Raw genomic sequence first — 24496 nt, forward strand, 5'->3', positions numbered from 1 at the left:
TTTTTTGTTTTGTTTTGTTTTTTGAGACAGAGTCTCACTTTGTTGCCCAGGCTAGAGTGAGTGCCGTGGCCTCAGCCTAGCTCACAGCAACCTCAAACTCCTGGGCTCAAGCAATCCTGCTGCCTCAGCCTCCCGAGTAGCTGGGACTACAGCCATGTGCCACCATGCCTGGCTAAGTTTTTCTATATATATATTAGTTGGCCAATTAATTTCTTTCTATTTATAGTAGAGACGGGGTCTCGCTCTTGCTCAAGCTGGTTTCGAACTCCTGACCTCGAGCAATCCGCCCGCCTCGGCCTCCCAGAGTGCTAGGATTATAGGCATGGGCCACCGCGCCCAGCCCTCACTTAGTGTTTTGAAAAATTTTTTTGGATTAAAAAAATTTGGGTTTAAAATCCATGAAATTTCCCACTAAAATGAAACTGGGAGATTTGGCCACACTGAGCCCACAATACTCAACGGAAACAACTGGCCAGACCTGGATCCAGCCACGATAGCCTGAGGCAGGCGTGAGCTCTCAGTCCAGCACGGCCAGCCAGCCAGCCTGCTGCCTCACACTCGTCCTGCCAGGCCCGGCCTGTGCCCTGTCACTGACGCATTCCAATGCACATTACCTTTTTAACTCCTATAGCCGCCCTGTGAGCTAAGAAGAGCTACTGCTCCCATTTTACAGATGGAGGAATTGAGGCTGAGAGGTTTGAGTGGGTGGAACTCAAACCTCATGTTATTTTCCAATGGCCTCGGCACCCCGATCTGGAGTACGATTACTTGTCTTGTCCCCTCATTAGGCTGTGACCTCGCTATGGGAGGGGCCAGGTCAGGCTCAGGCTGGGATTCTCACTGGCTCTTACAAAGAGTAAAACATGCAGGGCTGGGCAGCTGGGTCTGTTTTTCTCACTAATGTGTATCTGGCACAGAACACAGTTCCTGGTACTTACTAACCTTTCATTGATAATTTGTGGAATGAAAGAATACAGTGTATTAAACGGACAATAAAAGCCTTATGAACCCTTAGACACCTACATACATATAAAGTGCTATTAATAAAGGAGGTGGCCGGGCGCGGTGGCTCATGCCTGTAATCCCAGCACTCTGAGGGACCCCGGGGGGAGAACTGCTTGAGGCCAGGAGTTTGACACCAGCCTGAGAACATAAAAAAATTAAAAATTAGCTGGGTGTGGTGGTGTGCACCTGTAGTCCCAGCTACTAGGGAGGCTGAGGCAGGAGGATCATTTGAGCCTAGGGATTCAAAGCTGCAGTGAGCTATGATCACACCAGTTGCTCCAGCCTAGGGTGACAGAATGTATCCAGTACACATTTATGATTTAAGCACCCACATTATAAATATCAGTCATGTAAGTATAATTCACACATTTGCAAGCATAGTAAACTTATACTAAAGATTTTTTAAACATCTGCATTTATAGGAGAATTATATAATGACACATTTTTTTCAACTCATGATTGCTTTTCAGAAGTCTTTTTTTTTTTTTTTGAGACAGAGTCTCACTTTGTTGCCAAGGCTAGAGTGAGTGCTGTGGCGTCAGCCTAGCTCACAGCAACCTCAAACTCCCGGGATCAAGCAATCCTGCTGCCTCAGCCTCCCAAGTAGCTGGGACTACTGCCACCATGCCTGGCTAATTTTTTCTATATATATTAGTTGGCCAATTAATTTCTTTCTATTTATAGTAGAGATGGGGTCTCGCTCTTGCTCAGGCTGGTTTTGAACTCCTGACCTCCAGTAATCCACCCGCCTCGGCCTCCCAGAGTGCTAGGATTATAGGCGACAGCCACCTTGCCCGGCCTTCAGAAGTCTTTTGAAAATCTAAAACTCCACTGATATTAAACATTCCATGGTGAGTAAATCTGGTCTTGAATATGATATGTAAAAGTGAAAATATATACACACAGAGATTTGCCTGTATCTATACAGGTGATACTGATGAAAGAGAATTCAAAATCAAAATCTGCTGAAAATTTCAACAGAACATTTCCATGTGCATATCTTCCACCGCTGAAAGCAAATACTTCATGCATGTGTGAACCAAGGTGAATCTGAAGTTTTTAGTCCACAAATAATGGGCTCTCCACAAACTTGGCAGTGGGCAGAACTGTGGCAAAGGGATTATAAGGACAAAGGACAGAAATACCCACTTGCTGCCTTGGCCCAGAACGGGATCTCTGCTCTCCTCCCAACGCCCTAAGCTCCCGTTTCCGTCTGGGCAGGAATCCATTCCCTGATCTGAACACGAAACGAGAACCGGGGCATTTAGAAATGAATGGCAATGATTTAAAAACTGGGCAGAAGTGCAAAAATGCATCAGGGATATTGGCAAAATAAATTTTTCAGTGCCCTTGATTAGAGGAAAAAGTTTGTTTAAATCAAATGGAGAGAAAGGGCAGGTTTTGCAGATGAGGGCACCTTCTGGAGCTGACTCGAGGGCTTCTCAGCAACGACGGCCTTCCAGCATCCCCGGGGCCCCTTCCACTTGCGCATGTTGGGCAGGACGGGCTGGTTGAGCTCCGCGCAGAACTGCAAAGACAGAACAGGTCACTACTCCCCTCCTGCGGTCCTGGCTGGGGGCCGCATGAGAAGTCGGGCCCTGTGTGGTTCTGAGTCATCAGCCTTATTCAGAGACGTGTTGAACTTCATCCCTGTAGCCCCAAACACCCGGGTTTGCCGAGACCCAGATGACTACACGAGTACCACAAATTAAAAAGTGAACTGTCCATCTACGAAACCCCAAATTACCATCTGAGGACTCTCAGTGCATAGAAACTGATTCTCTCTATAGCAGTCTTGCACGAACAGTGTTAAAAAGCACTGTCAGAATCCTTTGTATCCTTGTAAGAGCGGTGAATTCAAGGTCCCAGGAGGATCTAGATCAGGGTCAAATCCAGACAGGGAAAAAGATGAATGAATGCATGGTGCCTTTCCTCCTCGGGGCTCAGCTAAGAGGGGCAGCTTCAGCCTGGACCACTGCAGTGCTACCACAGTTTTCTTCTGTCTCGGATGGCTACTACGCCCCATGCACGTGTACACAGCACGTGTACTTCTTTTTGCTTATGCATGTTCCACCAATATGGCCATGAAATCATTATCGCTAAGGCAAAATAAACATTGTGACTTCAAAGTATGTACCCCAGCTCCTCTAACTCATGCCTCAAACACAACCCCTCTCTTAGGGTTGGTTCTTTTAAGGAGTCCCCAGAATTGGTCAGATTCTGGCCCAGTTTTTGAGATGCTCCAACATCTGGTACTGCCCCTGCCCAGTAATGCTCACTTGTCCCTTCATGTGCCTTGGGCATACGACTTGTCTCTTTCTCTGCCCCCTTGCAAGCAAGGGACTCTTGGCTTCCTTCTGAGCACACCACCGCCCTTTCCCTTTAATGAGCTGCCCTTAATGAATCTTATTCAACCCCACTGCACCAGCTCACGCCTCTACCTGGAAGCCCCCAGACTCTGTATCCACTAATCAGATTTCTCCTGAGCTTTGAACTGTATTTCCAACTGCCTCCCTAACATCTTCATCTGCAGTCCCCTTAGCACCTCAGGCCAGCAGGTCCCAAAGGGAACATGCTATTTCCCTTCCCCACCCCATGGCTGTCCCAGTCCATGGCACTTCCATTCTTCCGGCCGCTCTGATTCCTCCCTCTCCTCCCATCCGCCGCTGATCTACTGTCGCATGTGCCTGGACCCCCCTTCTGTTCTCCAGTACCTCTGCCGGGGCCTGTTTTGGAGTCCTGTCTCTCTCACCTGGGCCACCAGCATAGTTTCAAAGAAGCCTCTCTGTCTTTGGAGCCGCCCTGCATCTAACCACTAGGCACAACATCCTGGCCATGCTGATGTGCCTATCACCCCATGGTTCTCAAAGTGTGGTCCAGGGACCAGCAGCCTCAGTATCACCTGGGAACTTATTAGAAATTCTCTGGCTCCATCCTAGACCTACTGGATCAGAAACTCTGGGGTGGGCGCAACTATCTGAGTTTTAACAAGCCCTCCAGGGGATTCTGATGCATGCCAAGGTTTGAGAGCCACTGTGTCTGCCCAGGTCCTCCCTAAGCATCTGCCCAGGTCCTCCCTAAGCATCTGCCCAGATGCTGGCAGGGTGTGAGCAGATAGCCGGCAGCGCCCTCCAGAATGCCTCAGCTGCAGAGAGCTTCCCTCGTGCCCTTTGGGGCAGCCCATATCCAATGGCCGGGAGAGACCAGGGTCTAAAGGTCTGGTCTTTGCCTTCATATCGCTTACTTTGTAAGAGGGAAGACAAGGTACAAGCAGGTACAGCCGGTCATGTTGATAGTGCCAAGGGCAGTGGAGAAAATGAAACTGGGCGAGGGGAGGGAGAGTGTGAGGAGGGCTACTCTAGGAGTTCTGTTGCTTTTACAGTTAGTTGCTTACGTTTCTGTCTTTCCTGGGCAGTGGGCTCCACAAGGACAGGGACTATGCCTGGGTCACCTTTATAAACCCCCACCTGGCACAGAGCACAGTGCCCAGTGATGCTCTCAAGCATTTGCCAGTGAATCAGGAAACTCAAAGGAAGACCACAGTTTTCAAATCTGTGCATGACAAACAGAAGGGGAAATTCCTCCATGGACTGTTATCTAAGTAATTTTGTAAATTTTAACCTTTTTGCATACAGATATGCTCTATGCTGCTGAGTGTGTCTGGGAAGTGTTCTCTCTGGAACTTTATTATCAGTAACTTTTATTGGTTCCACTTTCAACACTGCCCAGTGCAGAGTGGCCGTGGACAGTGTTATTCCTGGGTGGGGCGTGGGCTTCGCCCCAGATGAATCCCCCTGGCCAGATCCTCCTGGCGGGGAGCCATCCTCAGATGAGAAATAAAACACTTTAGAAAATGCAGTCGGCATTTATCGACTGTAACTTTAGGGTTCTAGCAAGCAAATGTACCTCATGAAGGGTCCAATTTCCTGCCGGGAAGTCATTTGCTTGCTGAGCGATCATTAGAGCTGAATCCAAGAATCATAAAACACGAGAGCAGCTCTCTAACGCCCATGCGGTGCTTCGCTGCTCTCCACGCAGGGCCACCCAAACCGAGCTGCTCACCAGAATCTCTTAGGATGCACCCAAGGGAAGCTCTGTTTTTAAAAAGTTCCCCCAGATGATCAGCCAAACAGATAGATGAGAGAGCCCCAACCCCAGGGAACTCATGCTGTGACTCGCTGGCTGCAGGCAGTGCCATCAAGATGGTGCTCCCTTTCCAGAAATCTAATCTCTCCTCAACCTCAGGAGGACCTTCAGATACGCAAGGACAGGTGGATCTCCTATTCACACCCCAAACCGCACCCCAGCGTGGACACCCTCCTTTCAGGCAAGGCCACTTTGATGGGAGGGGTCAGAAGTACGAGGAGATAGATAGCCCAGGCTGACAGCACGGATTTCTATCCTCAGTGCTCTTTCGTGCGAGTCACGTTATAAACCTCAGTTGCACCTGGGAGTGCAATTAGCTGAAAATGCTAATTCTCAGGCCCCAACTACCTAATTAAAGGCTCTGGGGGTGTGGCCCAGCAGTCTGCATTTTCACAGGCCCTCCAGAAGACGTCGACATTTAGTTAAAGCTGATTTCATGGAAGAAGGAAAGATGTTCTCATTTTTCTTTGTTTTCTTTTAAAAAACCTTTTAGTCACAGGCAAACTCTAAGCACCTTAAGGACATAGAATCCCTGACCCCTAAGGACCACCTTTATCCTGCACATCTGAAGCCGTGCTGCTATTGGCAACCTCTCCCAGCCCACAGAGCAGATCACCCCTTGCTCTGCCGTCTTCTTCAACACTGCAACTGTTATTGGGAACAGTCATAATTTGAGAGACTAGGGAGATCGATGTTTATGGCTGAAAGCATACTCTATCCCAATTTTCAGGATCAGGGTTAAGTAAAAGGTAGATATATTCTCCTATTTCTAGGACTGAAAAAAGGATTGCAGTTTGTTAAGTTAGTCGACTATTCGCACTTAACAGTTCACAGCAAACCCAGGGAGGGGTGCACCTTTCGGGTCCTTGCTACTGTAAGTGTGGTCCGCGGACCAGCAGCATCGACCTCACCTGGGGCCCTGCTGGAAGTGCAAACCTCAGGCCTGCCCCAGACCTGCTGCATCAGAGTCTACATTTTCAAGGGATCCCAGGGTGATTTCCAAGTACCTTCCACTTTGAGAAGGCCACTTTAGAGCCTTCCTGTTGACAGCCACCAAGGCGGACGCTGTTGTACACACCGTCTCTACTATCCCCGGCTCAGCCCACAGGAGGCAGGCAGGTTCCAGTTATTCATAAGCAAAGTGCTGCACACAAAGGTTAAGCACAAGCTTGAGTTTAAACCCAAGATTACAGGGCTGATAAGTGTCAGCAGGAGTTCTTAGCCAGGGCTGGCTCCTGGTGCTATGCCTCCTGGTCCAAACAGGTGGAAGAGGTGGAGTCGGGCAGGTTCTAAAGGGCTGGGGCCAGCCCCCATTTACCAAATCCTTAGATCCTTTCTCCCAAAAATTTCAAAGAAAAACAAAAGCATCCTCTGAGAGCCCTCAACCTAATCTCTCCCTTCCATTGTTTTACTTAGGGCAGCTGGTTCTCAAATTTTCTGCTTCACCCATAGGAGGAATAATACTCTCATAAGTAAAAGTGGCTTACCAGGGCAGAATGGGTAGGAATGGAAGGGGGAAGGTGTATATTTCCCAGGTCATTCTGATCTTCAGGCCCCAAATACAGTCACTCCACCCCCACCCAGGTCTCTAAAACCCCAGTGGCTAGCTCACCTGCCCCCATCAGAATTACGCTGGTTCTTGTTTTTCAAACCAAGGATTAATGGACCCCATCCCTGACTGAGTCAGAATCTTTGAGGTTAGAGCCAAGGTTTGTAATCCTAACAAGCTCCCCAAGCAATTCTAAACTGAAGTTTGAGAAGCTCGAAGGAAGTTAGACAATTATTGATTAAGATTTAACCAGCCTTCCTGGTTTTAATGCCTAGGGTCTGGAAAGACAGCTTTTATTATTCGAAATAAACAAAAACCATGTTGGCTCTCCCAGCCCACACCTTGCAAGCCTCTCTTGTGGCCCTTTTCATAGATACCTCAAGAGGTAATTACCACCTGCGACAGGTATTTGCTGAATGAATGAATCAAGGGATCTCTCTTGGGATCCCACCTATGGCTTCTCTCTTCCAGAACAAGTAACAAGAACTACCGTGGGCTGCACTTGTTTTTCTAGCATCAGGCCAGATGGGTGAAGTCATCACTGCTTGGCACACACAGCCAGCTGCTCAGAAGGGAGAGGACATTCGATCATCACCACCCACCCTGGGCTCAGCAACGAGGGGCCTCCAAGTCGGACACCTTACCTCCAATCTACAAGGTGCCCAAGCTGCTGGCATCTGGAAATGCCAAGTCCTAAGAGACACAGCTACCTTGGCTGTGACCTTGGGGTGTGCTGCATCTTGGGTCTGCCCTGCGTCAGCTGATTCTGCTCATCTCTGCAGTGACAGACGGTTCCAAGGCTTGAAACCAACCGATTTTTGCCTCTGGACCCTTAGACTTTTTCCCTTACTTTGACCTCTTCCCTCTTCTAAAAGGAACATTCCCCAAATCATCTGGTACTGACGGGGAAATAAAAATAATAAAGGTGTTCCAACTTCACTTGGTGGCCTGTCCAGCTCCCCACAAGCTCAGAGGTCCTTTGGTCGTCCCCTTGCAGTGAAGTTAAAACAGAACCCGGGGCTCCGCGAGCAGTTTATAAAGATGTGTTGCCAGCGGTGGCCACACGGTTAGCTGCAGACCGAACACCACGCGGACTGGCAGGCATTTTAAAGTGAACTCCAAATAGCCGTCCGCGTCCTGCTTCCTGGAAGGGTGGGGAGGACCTGTTTTCCCTTTGAACACTCTGGGTCAAATTTCCAGATGAAGCTGCTTTGGCTTCCCAAAGTTGGGTGTTTCACTTGCTTTCCTGACTCTGGACGTGACTTCCCTTGGACAATGAGTTTCCCACACGGTAACAACCAATTTCCTCTGTGCTCTCAGCGGCGGTGATTGAAAATGCAATCTATTTTGGTGCATGCTGAAGCACAGGTGAGTTCTCCTTAAAAAGATAAAACTGCCACCAAAGGAGGAAGCCCCATCATAGGTCATGCAAGGTCAAGAGACTGAACTCTCATTTGAATACAATCGGAAACAGGACAAAGGACAGAGACACATTTTTAGAAATGTTCACGGTAACCAAAGGGTCATCCTTGCCAGGATCTTCAAGCACTTGGGGAATGTTACAGCCAATATTAGAAACCACGACACCTGCAGATATCTGTAAATAGTCACACGGAGGGTGAAGCCAAGCAATGGTTAGGGTCATTAAAAAATGTCAACGTACTCTGCAAGAAAACTGAGCAACGCAAAAGCCAAAATTACATGTAAGTGTAAACTAAATATTAACCATGTTTGGCCTTCTAAATATAACAGATGAGCCTATTACAAAGTTTTTCTAGGATATTTAAAATATCAAGACGTTGATATTTTGAAAGGCCATATGGCCTACAGGGGAGCAATCTCAGCGCCTGTGTGGTTATTAGAGGCTGTACGGGCGCAGGGACACGTCTGGGCAGAGAGGGGCTCGCACACAGCATGTGGTACGGACATAAAGCAAAGAGGATTTCAACCTCCGTTCTCCCTCAGTCTTCATGGGAGAGGAGGAGATTGCTCCTCGGCTTATGCCCTTGAAAGAGAAGGGCTTATTCCCTTCCCGCAGAGCAGGGACGAGGTGTGGCCGCCTTTGCGCCAATGCAAAGCAGGTGCACATCCCGGGGGGACAGGCCTGAGGTGGGGCAGAGGGCAATGTGCCACTTTGGACCCTCCCACAGCACTGAGTCCATATCTCCCTCACGCCCAGGAGCCTGAGGAGGGAGAACAGGGAGGGCGTTCCCTCCGCCACTCGGAGGCTCCGTGAGCAACTGTCCCTTTCCGACACCAAGAGACAGAACCGGACTATTTCCTCATCGCCCCGAGAGTTTCCTCAGAGGGCCACCTGCATGGGCTGGACAGAGAGGAGCCGGGAGGAGCTTTGGGACCTCATGCATGTCACTGAGCATCTTTGGGCCTCAGTCTCCCCATGTGTAAAGTGAAGGCATGGGAGAAGATGACCCTACCCCATGGGTCCCTCCAGTTCTAAAACTGTGTAATTCTAGAACTCTGGAAGGAGAGGAGGGAGACCAGGTAAAGATGGGAGCTGTGAGTGTACAACCGGGAGGGGAAATATAAGACTCTCACGAACATGCCAACTCCTTTCTCCCTCCTTCTCTGTGATAATTGTTGCATGAACTCCATGGAGAAGCTGACGCCACCAACAGGACGTTGGGTTAATTTTCCAAAGGCTTAGTTCCCCCAAACAAGGAGTCCACCCTTCTAAAAATGGCGCCGGCTTTCCTCATCTGACCCCCAGTCCCCCTAAAGACCCCTTGCTCAACTTCCTGTAATAAGAGCTTCCTTCTAGCAGGGAGTGATCCTACAAGGCTAATTTGGGTAAATCCAGCAGTGATACGACACAGGTGGCCAACAACTTAAAACAGGTTTGCTTCTAGATCCTGTAAAACACAGAGCCAGGAGGAGGAATGGAAGGGAAAGGGAACTGATGTTTAACTAAGTGCCAAGTACATGGCAGGCACTTCCCACAATGGTCATATTCAGTCCTAATGACAACCTCTCCAGGCAGGTAATAATAATCCTATTTGACACTCCAGGAAACTGGGGCTCAAAAAAGTAACATGGTTGTGTTTCTCACTGCCAGAAAGTGGGCCAGGCAGGATGAAAACCCAGGTGTGGCCAACTCTAATGCACTCAGAAAACGCAAACTAGACCAACTGACCCATGAGACGGCGCGTGCACATGCAGCACACACCTTCCAGCTTCCGAGTTCTCTTGACCTAAAACCTGCACAGCCACCACCCTACTGAGGTCACTTTCGTCACTGATGCCTCGGGTCACACAGGCCTCAAGGACCAGCTCACAGGGAGGTCAGCCCTCAGACAACCTTCCTCCCAGGAGGGGACAGGAGCTGGCAGGCAGTGCCCATGTCGTGCGGCTGGGCGTTCAGAGCCTCCAGGGGAGCCCTGCTCCAAAAGCTCCGGCCCTGCCCTTCTTTGTCGAGAGAAGCAATGGGCTTCCAGCTCCTCACAGGCTTCTCCGGCAAGGAATTGGGGATGACCATCCATCCTTGTTTAAACATTCTTACCATGCAGAGGAAGACAAAAGCAAACAGACAGACATTTGCTCAGCCCCTACAACCAGCTAATTATTGGCTGCTTTTATAGAACTGAGGAAAGTGGCACCCACATGCACTCCTATCACACTGCTGGTTCTCTGAGTCTCCACGTGTGCCCAGAAGACACCAATCACATGGTTCCTGAATAAGACAGTTAAAAATAAGTGAAGGGGTCTGGGTGCAGTGGCTCACACCTGTAATCCTAGCACTCTGGGAGGCCCAGGAGGGAGGATCGCTCAAGGTCAGGAGTTCGAAACCAGCCTGAGCAAGAGTGAGACCCCCCGTCTCTACTAAAAATAGAAAGAAATTAATTGGACAGCTAAAAATATATAGAAAAAATTAGCTGGGCATGGTGGCACATGCCTGTAGTCCCAGTTACTAGGGAGGCTGAGGCAGGAGGATCGCTTGAGCCCAGGAGTTTGAGGTTGCTGTGAGCTAGGCTGATGTCACGGCACCCTAGCCCGGGCGACAGAGTGAGACTCTGTCTCAAAAAAAAAAAAAAAGAAAAAAAAAGTGAAGAGGACATCAAAAACAAAATGAAAAAATAAAAAAACCTTTCAAGAGCGATTAAAACTTTTTTTGCAAGGGCAATCGTAAAAGTGAGTGCAAGGAGTTGGGGAGTTGGTGGAGACTGAAGTCAGATCAGGACCAGGAAGGGAGACGCAGGGGGCACAAAAGCACTCCGGAGGGCTCTCCACTCCACGCTGTCCCATCATCCTCAGTGCCACGGGCATCCTGACTTCGCCCTTTAGGGATGTTTCCAAAAGTTCTTTTCTTCTCCAAAGGTCTTTGGATGCTGAGACTCTCAATCCTAGATGGGAGTTAAGACTTTGACAGTAATTCTGTGGGCTTTCTCTCTTTCTCTTTAAATTGAGGCTTATGTCCTTCTATAAATAAACACAAGCTCAGAATAATTTATAAAGAAGAGAAAAAATTAATATTAATAACATTGTTCAAAGACCACCATAGCTAATCATTTTGGTGGAACTCCTTCTAGGCTGTTTCCGAAGCATTTTATCAATATGGTTTATCTGTCTATTCGTACAGACACACACACACAGTTTTGTGTTCTGCTTTTCCCACTTATACTGTGTCATATTATTACAAACTCTTCAAAAATCGCTTCTTGGGCCATCTAACATGCCACTGTATAGCATGCCATCCCCTTGGTGGTGAAGGTTAGAAGGAATGTCTACCTTTTTAAGATTCATTTTATTTTACTATAAACATCCTAAAATCACCTAAGGTAGCAATAAAATCTCACCCATTATGGCCTCGGAGGCTCAAAATGATTTTCATCTACATGTTAAAAAAAAAATCCTAAGTTATAGCTTCAAATTATAATGTCTGTGTTTCTAAATAAATTAGGAGTTTGTTGTGTTTTGTTTTAATATATATACCTGTGATAAACAGGTGGTGCGCTGTCTAGGTCTACAGACTTAGACAGTGAATGGCCAAGGACACTACCTCCCTAAAATGTATGATCAGAAAGGACATGACTCCTTTTTTCTTCTCTCTTTTTTTTTTTAAGAGACAAGGTCTCACTACGTTGCCCTGGCTGGTCTCCAACTCCGCGCTCAAGCAATCCTCCCAAGTAGCTGGGAGCCACATACCCCCATGCCTGGCTTGACTCTTTGTAATCTCTGACTGGCAGAACAGGGAAGGGTCTTCATAAATAGCTTAGTTTCTTTTATCTGAAGATAAACAATCCTCACCTTAATTTTTTTCCCCTCTAGCTTTGTTCATAATAAAACGGCTCCTTAGAGAATTTGTCCTGATGTCAAACTGTATTTGTTAGGACCCTCAGGTATGTGTGAACCCCAAGCAAGCTGAGTACTTTGGTCTCTCTGTGTTTAAAAGGACTGTGGAATTGCCAAGCCAGAACCGGTGGAAATGTCTACAGTCCACTCTGGTGCTTTAAAGAAACCCACTGAGACTCCAGCAGCAAACACCACTGTTGTCACATGGATTTGTCTTCTATGGAGAAGAGTCCCTCCACATCCTGAATGCTTAAGTGAGGTCCATTCGTTATTCAATAGGGAGGCTAGGAACATAGACTCAGGAGAAAGGCTGCCTGGATTCAAACTTCGGATCTCCCACTTACCAAGAGTTTTGACTTTGGGCAAATGACTCACCTAGCCTGTGCCTCAGTTTCCCCATCTGTAACAAGGGGGAAAGAATCATTCCTGCTACATGAGTTTGCTATTTCTAAAACAGGTAGCATAGGCCTGGGACCCAGCAAGTGTCCCTGTGTGTTCTCCTGCTTATTAGACTCGGGCAGCTCCCTCAGTCCTAGACCACAGAGAGACAGATCTTGCCTTCAACATTCCACACAATTTCCAAAATTCACCAGCTGAGGAAGTAGGCAAGAGTAGTGGTGGGGCCAGGAGCTAGGACATTGCATGCTGGGAGGTGGTGCCCCCTAAAATAAAGCCCAGCACATATGGAGAGAGACAGGAAACTGTGGTTGCTAATATTCGCTCATGAAGAGGAGAATGGATTCATCCAATCATTCAGTAAAAATTAACTAGCACCAACTAGGTGGCCATCCTGGGCTAGGCTCTTGCCTTGGTTTGGACTGCTATAACGAATACCAGAGACTGGGTGGCTCAAACAATAAACATTTAATTCTCACAGTTCTGCAGTCTAGAAGTCCAAGATCAAGGTTCAATCCGATTCTTTTCCTGGCAAGGGTCAGCTTCCTGGTCTGCAGATGGCTGCCTTCTTCCTGTGTCTTCACACGGCACACAGAGAGAGTGGGGCCACCTCTCTTAAGTCTCTTCTTATAAGGGCACTCATCTCATTGATGAAGGCTGCAGCCTCATGACCTAACTACTGCTCAAAGACCCAACATCTCCAAGTGCCATCACACTGGGGATTAGGACTTCAGTATATGAAGTTTGGGGGGACACAGACATTCAGTCCATAGCAGTTCTGTAGCTATAATGGTGAGCAAAAGAGATGTGGTCCTTTGCCCAACCCAAGCTTACAGTCTTGGGATGAAGGCATGGGGGTGGAGATGGAGGCACACAGTTATTAATCAAACAATCACCCATGTGTAAAGCTACAGCTGGGACCTGTGGCACATAGGAGTGGTTCAGGGGCCTGTGGGCATCCAGGATGGTGGTGGGGTTGGGGGAGGGGGTCTGACCTCACTGGGGAAAACGTCCCCCAACAGGTGGTGCCTGAGTTCAGAATGCAAGGATAAGAGGAGTTAATTGGGCCAAAAGGAGGGGAGAGCATTTCAGGCAGCGAGATAACACGTGCAAAGGGCCTGTGGTGGGGCAAAGCATGGAGAGTTTCTAGGACAGAGGGGCCAGTGTGGCTACAGCACGGGGCCTGGCCATGCAGGTCCCCACAATCCCTGAAAGAAGCTTGTACCTTATCCTATGAGCAATCCTAGAATCACTGCAAGGTGTGAGCACCCCTGCTCACACATATTGAAAAGGCTGTGGGCTACAGTATTGAGTACAGGCTGGGCAAGGGTCAGCTGGTCACAAAAATACCAGGTGGGTAGTGCAGTAAGAGATGGGGGTAGCTTGACTTGGGGGGAGAAGAGAAGGAAACTTGAGAGATAATTAGGAGTTCACGTGATTTGGCCCAAAAGGAGTAAGAAAGGTATCCAAACAAATATAGTACATGAATGTTTATGGCAGTACTATTCTCAATAGCCAATAAGATGGAGATGGAAACAACCCAAATGCCTATAAAAACAAAAATAAACAAAATATAGTATGTCCATAAAATATTATTCATCCCTAAAAAAGAAATGAAGTACTGATACATGGTGCAGCATGGATGAACCTTAAAAATATTACACTAAGTGACCGAAGCTAGAACATAAAAGGCCACCTATTGTAAGACTGCATTTGCACAAAACATCCGGAACAGGAAAATCCCATTTTGGACAGATACAGATGGGTAGTTGCCAGGGGCTTGGGCAAGGGGGATGCGGAGTGGCTGCTTAGCAGATATGAGGTTTCCTCTTTAGGTGATGGAAATGTCTTGGAACTAGACGGAGGTAATGGTTCCACACATAGTGATTGCACTAAATGCCCACTGAATTGTTCACTTTAAAATGGTTAATGACTAATTTTATGTTATGTGAATCATACCTCAATAATTTAAAAAAGTAACGTGGGTGATGGGTTAGAGGTTGCAGGTGAAGCAGAGGAGCTGCTATTTCATTTAGCAAACACTGAGAATTTCTGCACGCACCAGGTGCTGTTCTCAGCTACAGCTGTCACATTGGCTGTCCCTTGTGGAACCCTCGGTCGGGGGGGACGGGAGGTCAGTGCCCACCCTGGGGACTGGGCAGGCCACCACTAGACAGGGAGGATATAAGAGTTCTCTCCACACTTGGCTACGGAGCATACAGGAGAGAGAAGCACCCAGCCCAGTAATTCTTGGAATACTAGCTCTTTGAAGCTCAAAAAAAGAGACAGTTTTAGGGCAAATAAAGTAAGTACTTCTTTCCAAATTAGGCACTAAACTTGTGAGTAATGATTGAAACTAATTATTCTAAGTGGAAGCTGGGCTGAAAATAGCAACGAGTTTGAGGATTTTGTGGCTATTTCAGGAGAGCCGAGGAAGGTTGCAGGCAGAGCAAAACAACCCAAACGTCAGAGCAGACACACTGGGAAGGCCACGCCGTGGCTGGCAGTGAACGTGGACGCTAAGGTTTTACATCACCTAAGGCACATGTCAGTAATAAAGAGAGAGAGAACCTAGAGTTTCAGCTGGTACTTCCTCCTGAAATGCTGAACCCAAAATTCTCCAGGAAATGTCAACCACGAATGTTACAACATTTAACTTGTAAAAAAAAAAAAAAAAGCATCTGCCCCCAGCTTGTAAGATGATGATAACTTATTTCCTAAGAAAAGCCATGTTGATTTAGCCAACCTCAGCTCTTCTTCCCTTTCTACTGTCTTCTTTGATGTTTTCAGAGGAACAGGCTCAAACAATGGGTAAGACAGAGGGGAGAGAGACCGCCTCCAACCCCAAACAAACCACCCCAGCATACAACTGATTAGTAAGCATTTATTTTTACCCCTGAGGTGTCGGAAGTCACATATGGCAACAAAAAGGGTAGGGACAGGGAAAGGAAGATGGAAAACAGAGAAAGCTGACACAAAGGGGAGGGTTAATACTTATTCAGGTACTTACATTCAAATGGACTAGAACAAAGCCGGCAGTTTACATTAGCCCCCCACTCCTACCCTCTTATGTGAACACCCACATATTTTTTAAGCCCTAGGGACCCATTTTCTCAGTCTGCCTGTAAACACTGCAGACTGGTTCTCTCTTAGACTGGCTCTAGACTGTCAGGCTCCCAGAACTTCCCATGCATATTTCTATGAAGAACCCAGAGTGACTTAGGAACTTTCCCATTAAACAGAATTAGTACTTATGGACCCTCAGGGAAATTGCTCTTGTTGCCATTTCTCTTACAAAACGCCGGCCTCCAGCTATTCTGAATGGTGTTTATGCAGCCCACCTTCCTCAGCAGCCACGGTCATAAAGACTTCAAAGCTGCGGGTGAAAGTACAGGTGACTCACGACATTTTATTTTGATTTGCATCATGCCAAATCCTAGTCTTTAAAGCCTGCGTATTTCCTATTTTTATTTCACACAGATTTGCAGACCGCATAGATTTGATTGTTCTTTACTGCTCGGGCAGCAAGGGATGGAGAGACCTGCCGTTTTTCACTCCCAGACACTCCACGGCAGTCAGAACTACAGGTGCGGTTCCTGAAAGCGCACTCCCAGTTTGGAGAATGTTCTGATGCTCACTGGTTCTCAATTTTTTTGTGCTAGTGGGAGAACTGGGAAGCCAACCCCCCCCCAAACTACTTTTTAGTCGAGCTTTCTTCCCATTGAATTTTTGGCCAGAGGCGCTTAAAAATAGCCAAACTGCCTGGTGTTAGTTTCGCAGGATTTTCTGGCTCCTTCCAACACCCTAGGAGCGGGTGGACTAAAACCAAACCAGACAGAGAGGAGAAGAGAAGGGTTACAGAAATCAAGCTGACAGCCTAGTGAGGGGCCATACCACGGATGCCACGAGAGTGTGGCAGGCCTGGAGGAGACGCTGCATGTCAATGACACGCAGCCACGGCAGCGCGAATCGACTAGCACGCTCACCACGTGCCGCGTGCAGGCTCTTTACACTCGTGGGGTGATGGGATCCGCACCATGGCTCTGTGAGGGAGGAGGCATCACCATCCTCACTGGACAGATGAGTAACACAGGGCTGAAGGGGTTAAGTAATGGGTTCAAGGTCACCCAGAGGGTAAGCGGCTGAGCCAGGACCCAGGTGCATGTCTACCGTCCTGACACCACCCCCCCCACACACACACCGCACTGCTCTCACTCCCACAAAAGCAACCCTAAGGAGGGAGCAGGAGGCTCACACTTGTGTTTCAAACTTGTGCCACTTTGGTAACAACACAAACAAGGGACTGAAACAAATGGAATTAGAGAGGCCGATTTATAACTCTTGTACGTTTTAATTTTTCTCCTGGCTTTCAAAGATTCTAGAAATTTCACTTTTCTAGCCGTAGTATAAATACCAGTTCATCGGTGTAAATTTTATTCATGTTCTCTCTCTCTCTCTCTCACAAACTATATATTAATTCTTTTTCATAAATAAAAAGCTGCTTGAGTGCTACTGCCAAATAAATGAAGCACTCAAACCATCAAAATGTGTCCCTGCCACACATCCTGAAAGGAAGCATAAATGATACTTGTTACTTCTTCCCCTCTTATTCACAAATGCATCCACACAGAGTAAGTGCATAACGAGAATGTGTGGGGGTAAAGAGAAACAAAGTGAACAATCAATATGTAGTGATTCATTCTCCCACCAGCAGTTTTAGGCAAGTGGAGAGAGGGAGGGAAGAACAAGCTTGCTGCATAGATAAGCTTAGTTATGACACAGCTTCACAATTTGTGATTGGGGAGAAAGGCTCTAATCCTTCCCCAGGATCTGGTGCTAATGTTGGGATTCAGGAAAAACCCTAGAACTTGTTACCTTCTCTCCCAGGTTCAAGCCTTGGGACTGTAAATATTGGCATCTTGTTTTCATTCTGGGCACATTTGATCCCTGAGGATCCCCAGAGCTAGACACATTGGGAAGATCCTCATCTTCCCATCTCCGTGGGAAGATGCTCTCAACAGTGTGCCACCAAGCCCCTGAAATAGATCTCTGGACTGTCTTCTTGTGTAGGAAGCTACTGACAAATGCAACATGAAGGCAGGTAATTTTAGAGTCACTCACATGTGAGGTGCTACTTGGTTTTCTTTGGCTATTTTCTTCCAACCTAATTAATCCTGCATGTTAAAATGATCCTGCACTTCATGAACAAGAGTTATATGGGACAGGCTTAGGGCATGGGAAGGGATAGGGCGGTGGCACGGGTGGAGTGTGGTGGGACACCAAGTCCAGGATCTGGAAGGTGGTCTTGGCTAATGCTCCTAAGGGAAGTCAGTGCACTCCTCTGAATTTCTACAAAGATAAAGCAAAATCTCTGAAACAAGGCTGGATGCATTCCCAAAAAATCTAGTTGAAGCCTAAGCTTCATCATTTCAATGCCTCCTGAAGGTTAATCAAAAAATATTTTACCAGCTGTAGGAATCACTCATTCTAAAGGCATAGTTAACAATTTGACAGAACTCTCTGCTGCATTATTTTCTGGCAAAGCAAGCTTTAATAACCACCTCAATCAGGATAATTTTGCTTACTGAGAACATCCAGCATAAATGTGTTCAACAATTTAGCAAAAAGAGTTTCACCTGCCTGCCCTTCTGTTTCATTTACAATTACTGACTCGCCCAAACTTTGCTGAATACAAAGTCATGCTCTCCAGAAACGAATGAATGAATCATTCATATAAAGTCTCAGAATAGCTTAAAATGTGAATTGAAAGTTTCTAACAAACTCATTGTTAGCATTTCCTGATAAGAGAGGCATTCGAGGGTAGAATGAAAAAGAGAGGAAATTGCATATAACTCCTGTCACCTTGGCTGTGTGAGAGTTTGTATGAAGTAGTGGCTACATGCAACAATTTTGAAGGGATAGCAATGAGTTGGGCATATTTTTGTCCTGTTGAAAAATTAAACACAGCTAAGAGTCTAACGAGGCAGGAGAGAAAAATGCTTAGGATATAATCAAGGACAAACAGAGCCCCTTCCAATACTGGAAAAATCCCACAGCAGGCCCCCTTCCGAGCCAATAAATGGACTAGGACAGAAGTTTTCAAACATTTTTGACCATGACTCATAGCAACAAATAAATTTTTATATGGCAACCTGGTATATTCTATTTTTCTGCCTGCCATCAATCTATCTATCTACCCACCCACTCATTCATCCATGCATACATCCACACACACAACCCATATATATACACATAGACAGTTGTTCCTCAGTATGTATGGGTGACTGGTTCCAGGACCTCCCTCAGATATCAAAATTCATGGATGCTCAAGTCCCTGATATAAGATGGCATAGTATTTGCCTATAACCTAGGCATATCCTCCCATACACAATTGCTTATAATACCTAACACAACGTTGATGCTATGTAAACAGTTGTTATACTATTTAGGGAATAATGACAAGAAAAATAGGCCTGTACATGTTCAGTACAGACACAATTTTTTAAAAAATATTTTCAATCTGTGGTTGGTTGCATCCAGGGATGTGGAGGGCTGATTGTATACCGAAACAAACACTGGGTGAAATTCACTAAATTGATTTCATCATCTATTATTTGAGATAATAGGGTCAGGTCTTTCTCACTATAAAGTCCTTGGTCTTTCTAGAATGTCATGATGCCTTCTCATTTTTATTTTCTTTTTTGCTAAAACCATGTGAAACGTTTAGTTGGACTTTATGCAGGATAATGCCATAGAAGTCAAGTCTCCTCAAGCACACTGTCACTAAAACCAGATCAGCTTTGGGACACTACAGAAGTATAAGTCACTTTTCAGAAACCCAGTAAGTGAAATACCCCATTCAGTAAATACGGTGGCCTCCAGGCCCCAGCAATACAGCCAGCTTTCAGAAGTCAGGTGCTCCCAATAAGATAAGTGCTGAATTTTCACCAGAAACAATGTAGGCCAGAGGCAGGGAAACGACATATTCAAAGTGCTGAAAGAAAAAAACTCAACCAATTTTATATTCAGGAAAACTATTTTTCAAAAATGAGGATGGAATACATTCCTAGACAAACAAAAACTGAGAGAATTGTTGCTTTTTATAGACTGCCTAAGAAGACATCCTAAAGAAAGTTTTTTAGGCTGAAAGCAATGACCCCAGACCAATTTGAACTCTTGTGGAAAAAAAAAAAAAATAGCACCACTAAAAGTAATTATAAAAGATACTATAAATGCATATTTTCTTTTCCTTCATTCTCTTAACTGATTTTAAAAGTAAGTGTATAAAACAATATGTATACAATTGTACTGTCAGGCCTATAACCTACAGAAATGAATATGGTTGAAATTAACAGCACAGAGGAGCGGGGTAGGAGCAGAGATATATTGGAGTAAGGAAACATACCAAATGGAAACTCGAATACACAGGAACAAATGAAAACCAGGCATAGCAAGAAAAAAAAGCTAATATAGCTAACTCCATAAATATATACTGCTTTACTTTCTTTTCTCATTTTTAAAATACATAAAAAAACAATTATAACAATGCATACTTCAGTGTGCAACATATATAGATGTAGTATGTGTAACAACAGCACAAAAAGAGGGAAGACGAAATACAGCTATATAGTAGTAATGTTTCTATATCTTATGGAAATTGAGTCATTATTACTCTGAAATAGAGTAAAAATTTGAAATAAGTTAGTATAAATCCGGTAAGTTAAGATTTATATGATAAACACTAGAGCAACCACTAAGAAAATAACTCAAGAAAGTATAGTGAAAAACATCGTTAAATTAAAATGCCACATTAGAAAATATTCACTTAATGCAAAAGAAAGCAGTAATAAAGAACAGAGGAACAAAAAATGACAAAAGACATAGAAAACAAAATATAAAATCTGATTTTTAACTTTACAGCAGTATTAACATCAAATATGAATGGACTAAACAATCTAATACAAAGGCAGAGACTATGAAACGAGATTAAAAAAAAAAACAAAAACAGGGTCCTGGCCAGGTGTGGTGGCTCATGCTTGTAATCCTAGCACTCTGGGAGGCTGAGGTGAGAGGATTGCTTAAGGTCAGGAGTTCAAGACCAGCCTGAGCAAGAGTGAGACCCTTTCTCTACAAAAATATAGAAAAAATTAGCTGGGCATGATGGTGCATGCCTGTAGTCCTAGCTACTTGAGAGGCTGAGGCCGGAGGATTGCTTGAGCCTGGGAGTTTGAAGTTGCAGTGTGCTATTATGATGCCACTGCACTCCAGCCAGGTAACAAAAAGAAACTCTGTCTAAAAAAAAAAAAAAAGAGAGAAAAGAAAAAAAAACAACCCAGGATCCAACTATTATATATACTATGTACAAGAGACACACTTAAGATTCAAAGATGCAAATAGGTATTATCCTGCAAACAGCAACTACAAGAAAGCTGGAGTGACTATACTAATATCAGAAAAGGAGACTTTAAAGCAAAAACTATTAGTAGAGAGGAAGAAAGACATTTTATAACATTAAAAAGGTCAATCAAAAAGACACAGCCATTACATATATATGTATTTGTGTATGGGTGTGTGTGCATGTACCTAATAACAGGGCCCCAAAATAAATGAAGCAAAACCTGACAGAATTTAAGGGAGAAACAGAAAATTCAACAACAATATTGGGTAGTTCAATACCCACTTTTAATACGGGTAAAACAATTAAAAGATCAACAAAGAAATAACTGGAACACAACATAGACCAAGACCTACAGACATCCACAGAAAATTCTACCCAACAAAAACAGAATACATTCTTCTGAAGTGCACACAGAACATTCTCCAGGTTAGACCATATGCTAGCTCCTAAAACAAGCCTCAATACATTTACAAGGATTGACGTCAAACAAAATGTACTTTCTGACCACAGTAATATATAATGAAATTAGAAATCAATAAAAAGAGAAATTTTGGAAATTCACAAATATGTGGAAATTAAACAACACATCTGTAAATAACCAATGGGCCAAAGATGAAATCATAAGGGAAACCTAAAAACACTCTGAGATGAATGAAAATGAAGATGCAACATACTAAAATTTATGGGATTTAGCTAACGCATTCTTACGGGGATATTTACAGGTATATCTTCTTTATGTCAGTAAAGAAGAAAGATCTCAAACCTAAAACTTAAGCTTGCACCTTAAGTACGTCAGAAAAAAGAGCAAACTAAACCCAAAGCAAGGAGAAGGAAATAAACATAAAGATTGCAGCAGAAATTAATGAAATAGACGATAGAAAAACAAGAGAGAAAAATCAATGAAACTGGAAGTTCTTTTGGAAAGTTCAGTAAAAACTGAGAAACTTTTAAGGAGACTGACCAAGAAAAAAGGGAGAGAAAACTCACACTATCCCTCCAAAGACCTCCACGTTTTGCCTGAGCTCTAGCTGCCCAGACAACTTCAGGGAGAAGCCATGTGGATGTGGATTGCACCCATTGCTCGTTCCTTCTTTCAAAGGTTGAAGATACTCCAATTTCTACTGCTTGGCTACACTTCAGCGCCTTCAAATACTTGCATGCATTTTATGCAGAGTTTATATTGTTATTTGAGGGAAGGTGATTCTGATACGAGCTACTCTGCCACTACCAGAACTGGAAACTCCAGGGGTCCTCCCAGAGGAAACTGGGCATCTCCAGGACAGGTGCCACTGCGGGAAAAGTTCTGACATGAGCACACTCCACTTAAATCACGGGCCAGACAAGCTCACAAAACCAGCTCCTCTTTCACGAGCCGCCGCGGCAGTCCAGCAAAACTCTCTCTAGTTGATGGTAATAGAAGTCCTAGTGAAACATGGCGAGTGGGGACTTATCCCAGCCAAAGTACACCTGGCTCCCCTGTGCAGACTCGAACCTGAACAACTGCCTACACTGAAAGGACCTTTCTTCCTCCCTGCGTAGGCCCTGCCTTGGCCCCTGCCTGAGTCTCTGATCCCCATGGACGTTATATACGATTTCTGTTATTTTCCTCTATAAATTCAGAATAGACTAGGAGACTAAGAAGAAGTAACCCAACTTTTAGAGGATGAAGAAAAATTAATCAAACCATCAAGGGAGCACCAGCAAAACCCAGCCATCGTGAGTCCTAGCCAGCAGCGGCTGCAGACTCCCTGCCTGGCTCAGGTGACCTGGATAAGACACGCCCCAGGCATGGTTCATTTCCTTTTCTCACTCCTATGTTCATATCGCTGTAGCCAGGTGGCTGTAAAATTTTAAAAAATACTTTTCAACCTAAAATTGATATGCTTTCATTATTAAAATAAGTATACAGAGATTATCAAAAAATGGATAATTGCATATACAATTTTTAATTCTACATAAAACTATTTCACAATCGTTTTTAATGACAGAAAGCAGACATTTTTTTAAAAAAAACAAAAATGCTTTGGGTAAGGTCAGACGTGGGCGAAGGGAAGCTATGATTTGTTAGATTAACTGGGACAGGGCCAGGCTCCTAAGAGTTAAGGAGAGAGGTGCAGGGACGAAGGCTGGCTGTGTAGGAGGAGAATTTACAGTTAAGAAAACTACCAGTAAAAGATGGAAGAGAAATAGGAGAGTAGCAAAGTGTTGAAAGCAGGGCAAGTGCCAGCATATTGCAGGTTCAGGGAGACCTAAATACGTCTGAAGTTACCCAGGAAGGAAATGGTTCTAAGAAAGATTAAGAACGGGAGCACAGATGCTCCATAAATCAGGTAATTCCCTTAGAAGAGCCAATGCGGGATCAAACCATAAGCCACAGAAAGAAAACTGAAGGGTGCTGTTTCTGTGCCAATGAGACGCAGTGTTGTCTAAAATCAACTGGAATCTAACCACATATGCGGCCCTCCCGCAGCCCCCGGGCACTGTGCCTCACTGGGAGGGGCTGATCTGTCCCATGATTAGAAACGTTTCCTCATGAGGCCACCATTCTGCCAATGGGGGAAGATATTTCCAGGTTTCTCAGGTGGGGAAATGAATCCTACCTCTCCCAGGGTCCAGAGGTATGAACCTGAGGGCTCCATGGAGAAGCTTCAAGAGCTCTGTGACCTCCTGAATGTGGAAATCCAACAGTGCGTATAGGCACACTGTGCATTTTTGGGGGATGAGGGCACACAGCTTTCCTCTCATACTTAAAAGGGGCAATAGCCAAGCACCACTGATCTAGGGCAGGAGTTGGCAAACTCTCTCTGTAAAAGACCAAATAATATATAGTTGGGCTTTGCGGGCTATACCATCTCTATTGCAACAATTTAACCTATTGACATAGTGTGAAAGCAGCCACAGATATCAGTTAAATGAATGGCCACATCTGTGTTTCAATAAAACTTTATTCATCAAAATAAGTTGTGGGCCGGATTTGATCTATAGACTGGCCACAGGTTGTTCTGATTCCCCTGATTCTAAGGGAAGGACCCCCCTGTGCAGGGTCTGTGCAGCTCAGAGGGCCACTCTATCTCTGGGTACCACCCTGCCCTCTGGCTCTGTGCACCTCCATCCTCTGCACCCCTTCATCCTGCTCTTCTACCTTCCTCCCTCCAGTTGGTGGGCCCCAGGCACTCAGCTCAGGAAGAGGAGCAGGCAGGCAGCTGTGGCGGCCTCCACACAGCCAGCCTTGAGCTCCACAGATGTATGCACCCCCTCTCCCCCATTTCTGCTCACCGGCCCTTTCAAGGAAAAAACAGCTTCCTGTTGACAGGGACATAGCCAGGAAAGGGATAATAATGCATTTAATCATGATTAGACACTGATCTGACTCAACCCACTGTAAAGAACAAAAACCTACACAGATATGTGAATGCTGACCACTCACTATGGTTTTCAAATTAAGCTCCAACTACATAAAGGACTAAATGTGGGGAAAAAATTAACTAGAGGATCTAAAGAATCTCATTCTGATAATTTTAAAAGAACACATTGTGTGCATGCGCATTTTTTTAAAAAAGAGCAGTTTTAAGTATATTTTTACAAGTTAAGATTCTTGAAGCAATCAATTTTGACATGGAGCCTAAAGGAAGGGTGTGTCCAATCCCCGTTCTCTATCCTTGTTCCTCTTGGCTCCCACAACAACCCCTCGGACC

The 24496-nt window shown here is 45.3% G+C and overlaps 1 protein-coding gene across 2 annotated transcripts in view; it reads right to left on the reverse strand.

Annotated features, from left to right (window-relative positions):
* The window catches only part of EEPD1 (endonuclease/exonuclease/phosphatase family domain containing 1), a 114205-nt gene that overhangs the window by 15402 nt on the left and 74307 nt on the right, over positions 1 to 24496 (reverse strand). Inside the window, exon 4 of one of the 2 annotated variants that reach the window (XM_012777567.2) lies at positions 2423 to 2533. The exons of the other annotated variant lie outside the window; for it this stretch is intronic. Within the exon in view, the coding sequence (XP_012633021.1) occupies positions 2423 to 2533 (111 nt within the window). The remainder of the gene's footprint in view (positions 1 to 2422; positions 2534 to 24496) is intronic. 2 annotated transcript variants of the gene reach the window in all.

The sequence above is a fragment of the Microcebus murinus genome, chromosome 9 (assembly GCF_040939455.1).
Source record: "Microcebus murinus isolate Inina chromosome 9, M.murinus_Inina_mat1.0, whole genome shotgun sequence".
Classification (NCBI taxonomy): domain Eukaryota; kingdom Metazoa; phylum Chordata; class Mammalia; order Primates; family Cheirogaleidae; genus Microcebus; species Microcebus murinus.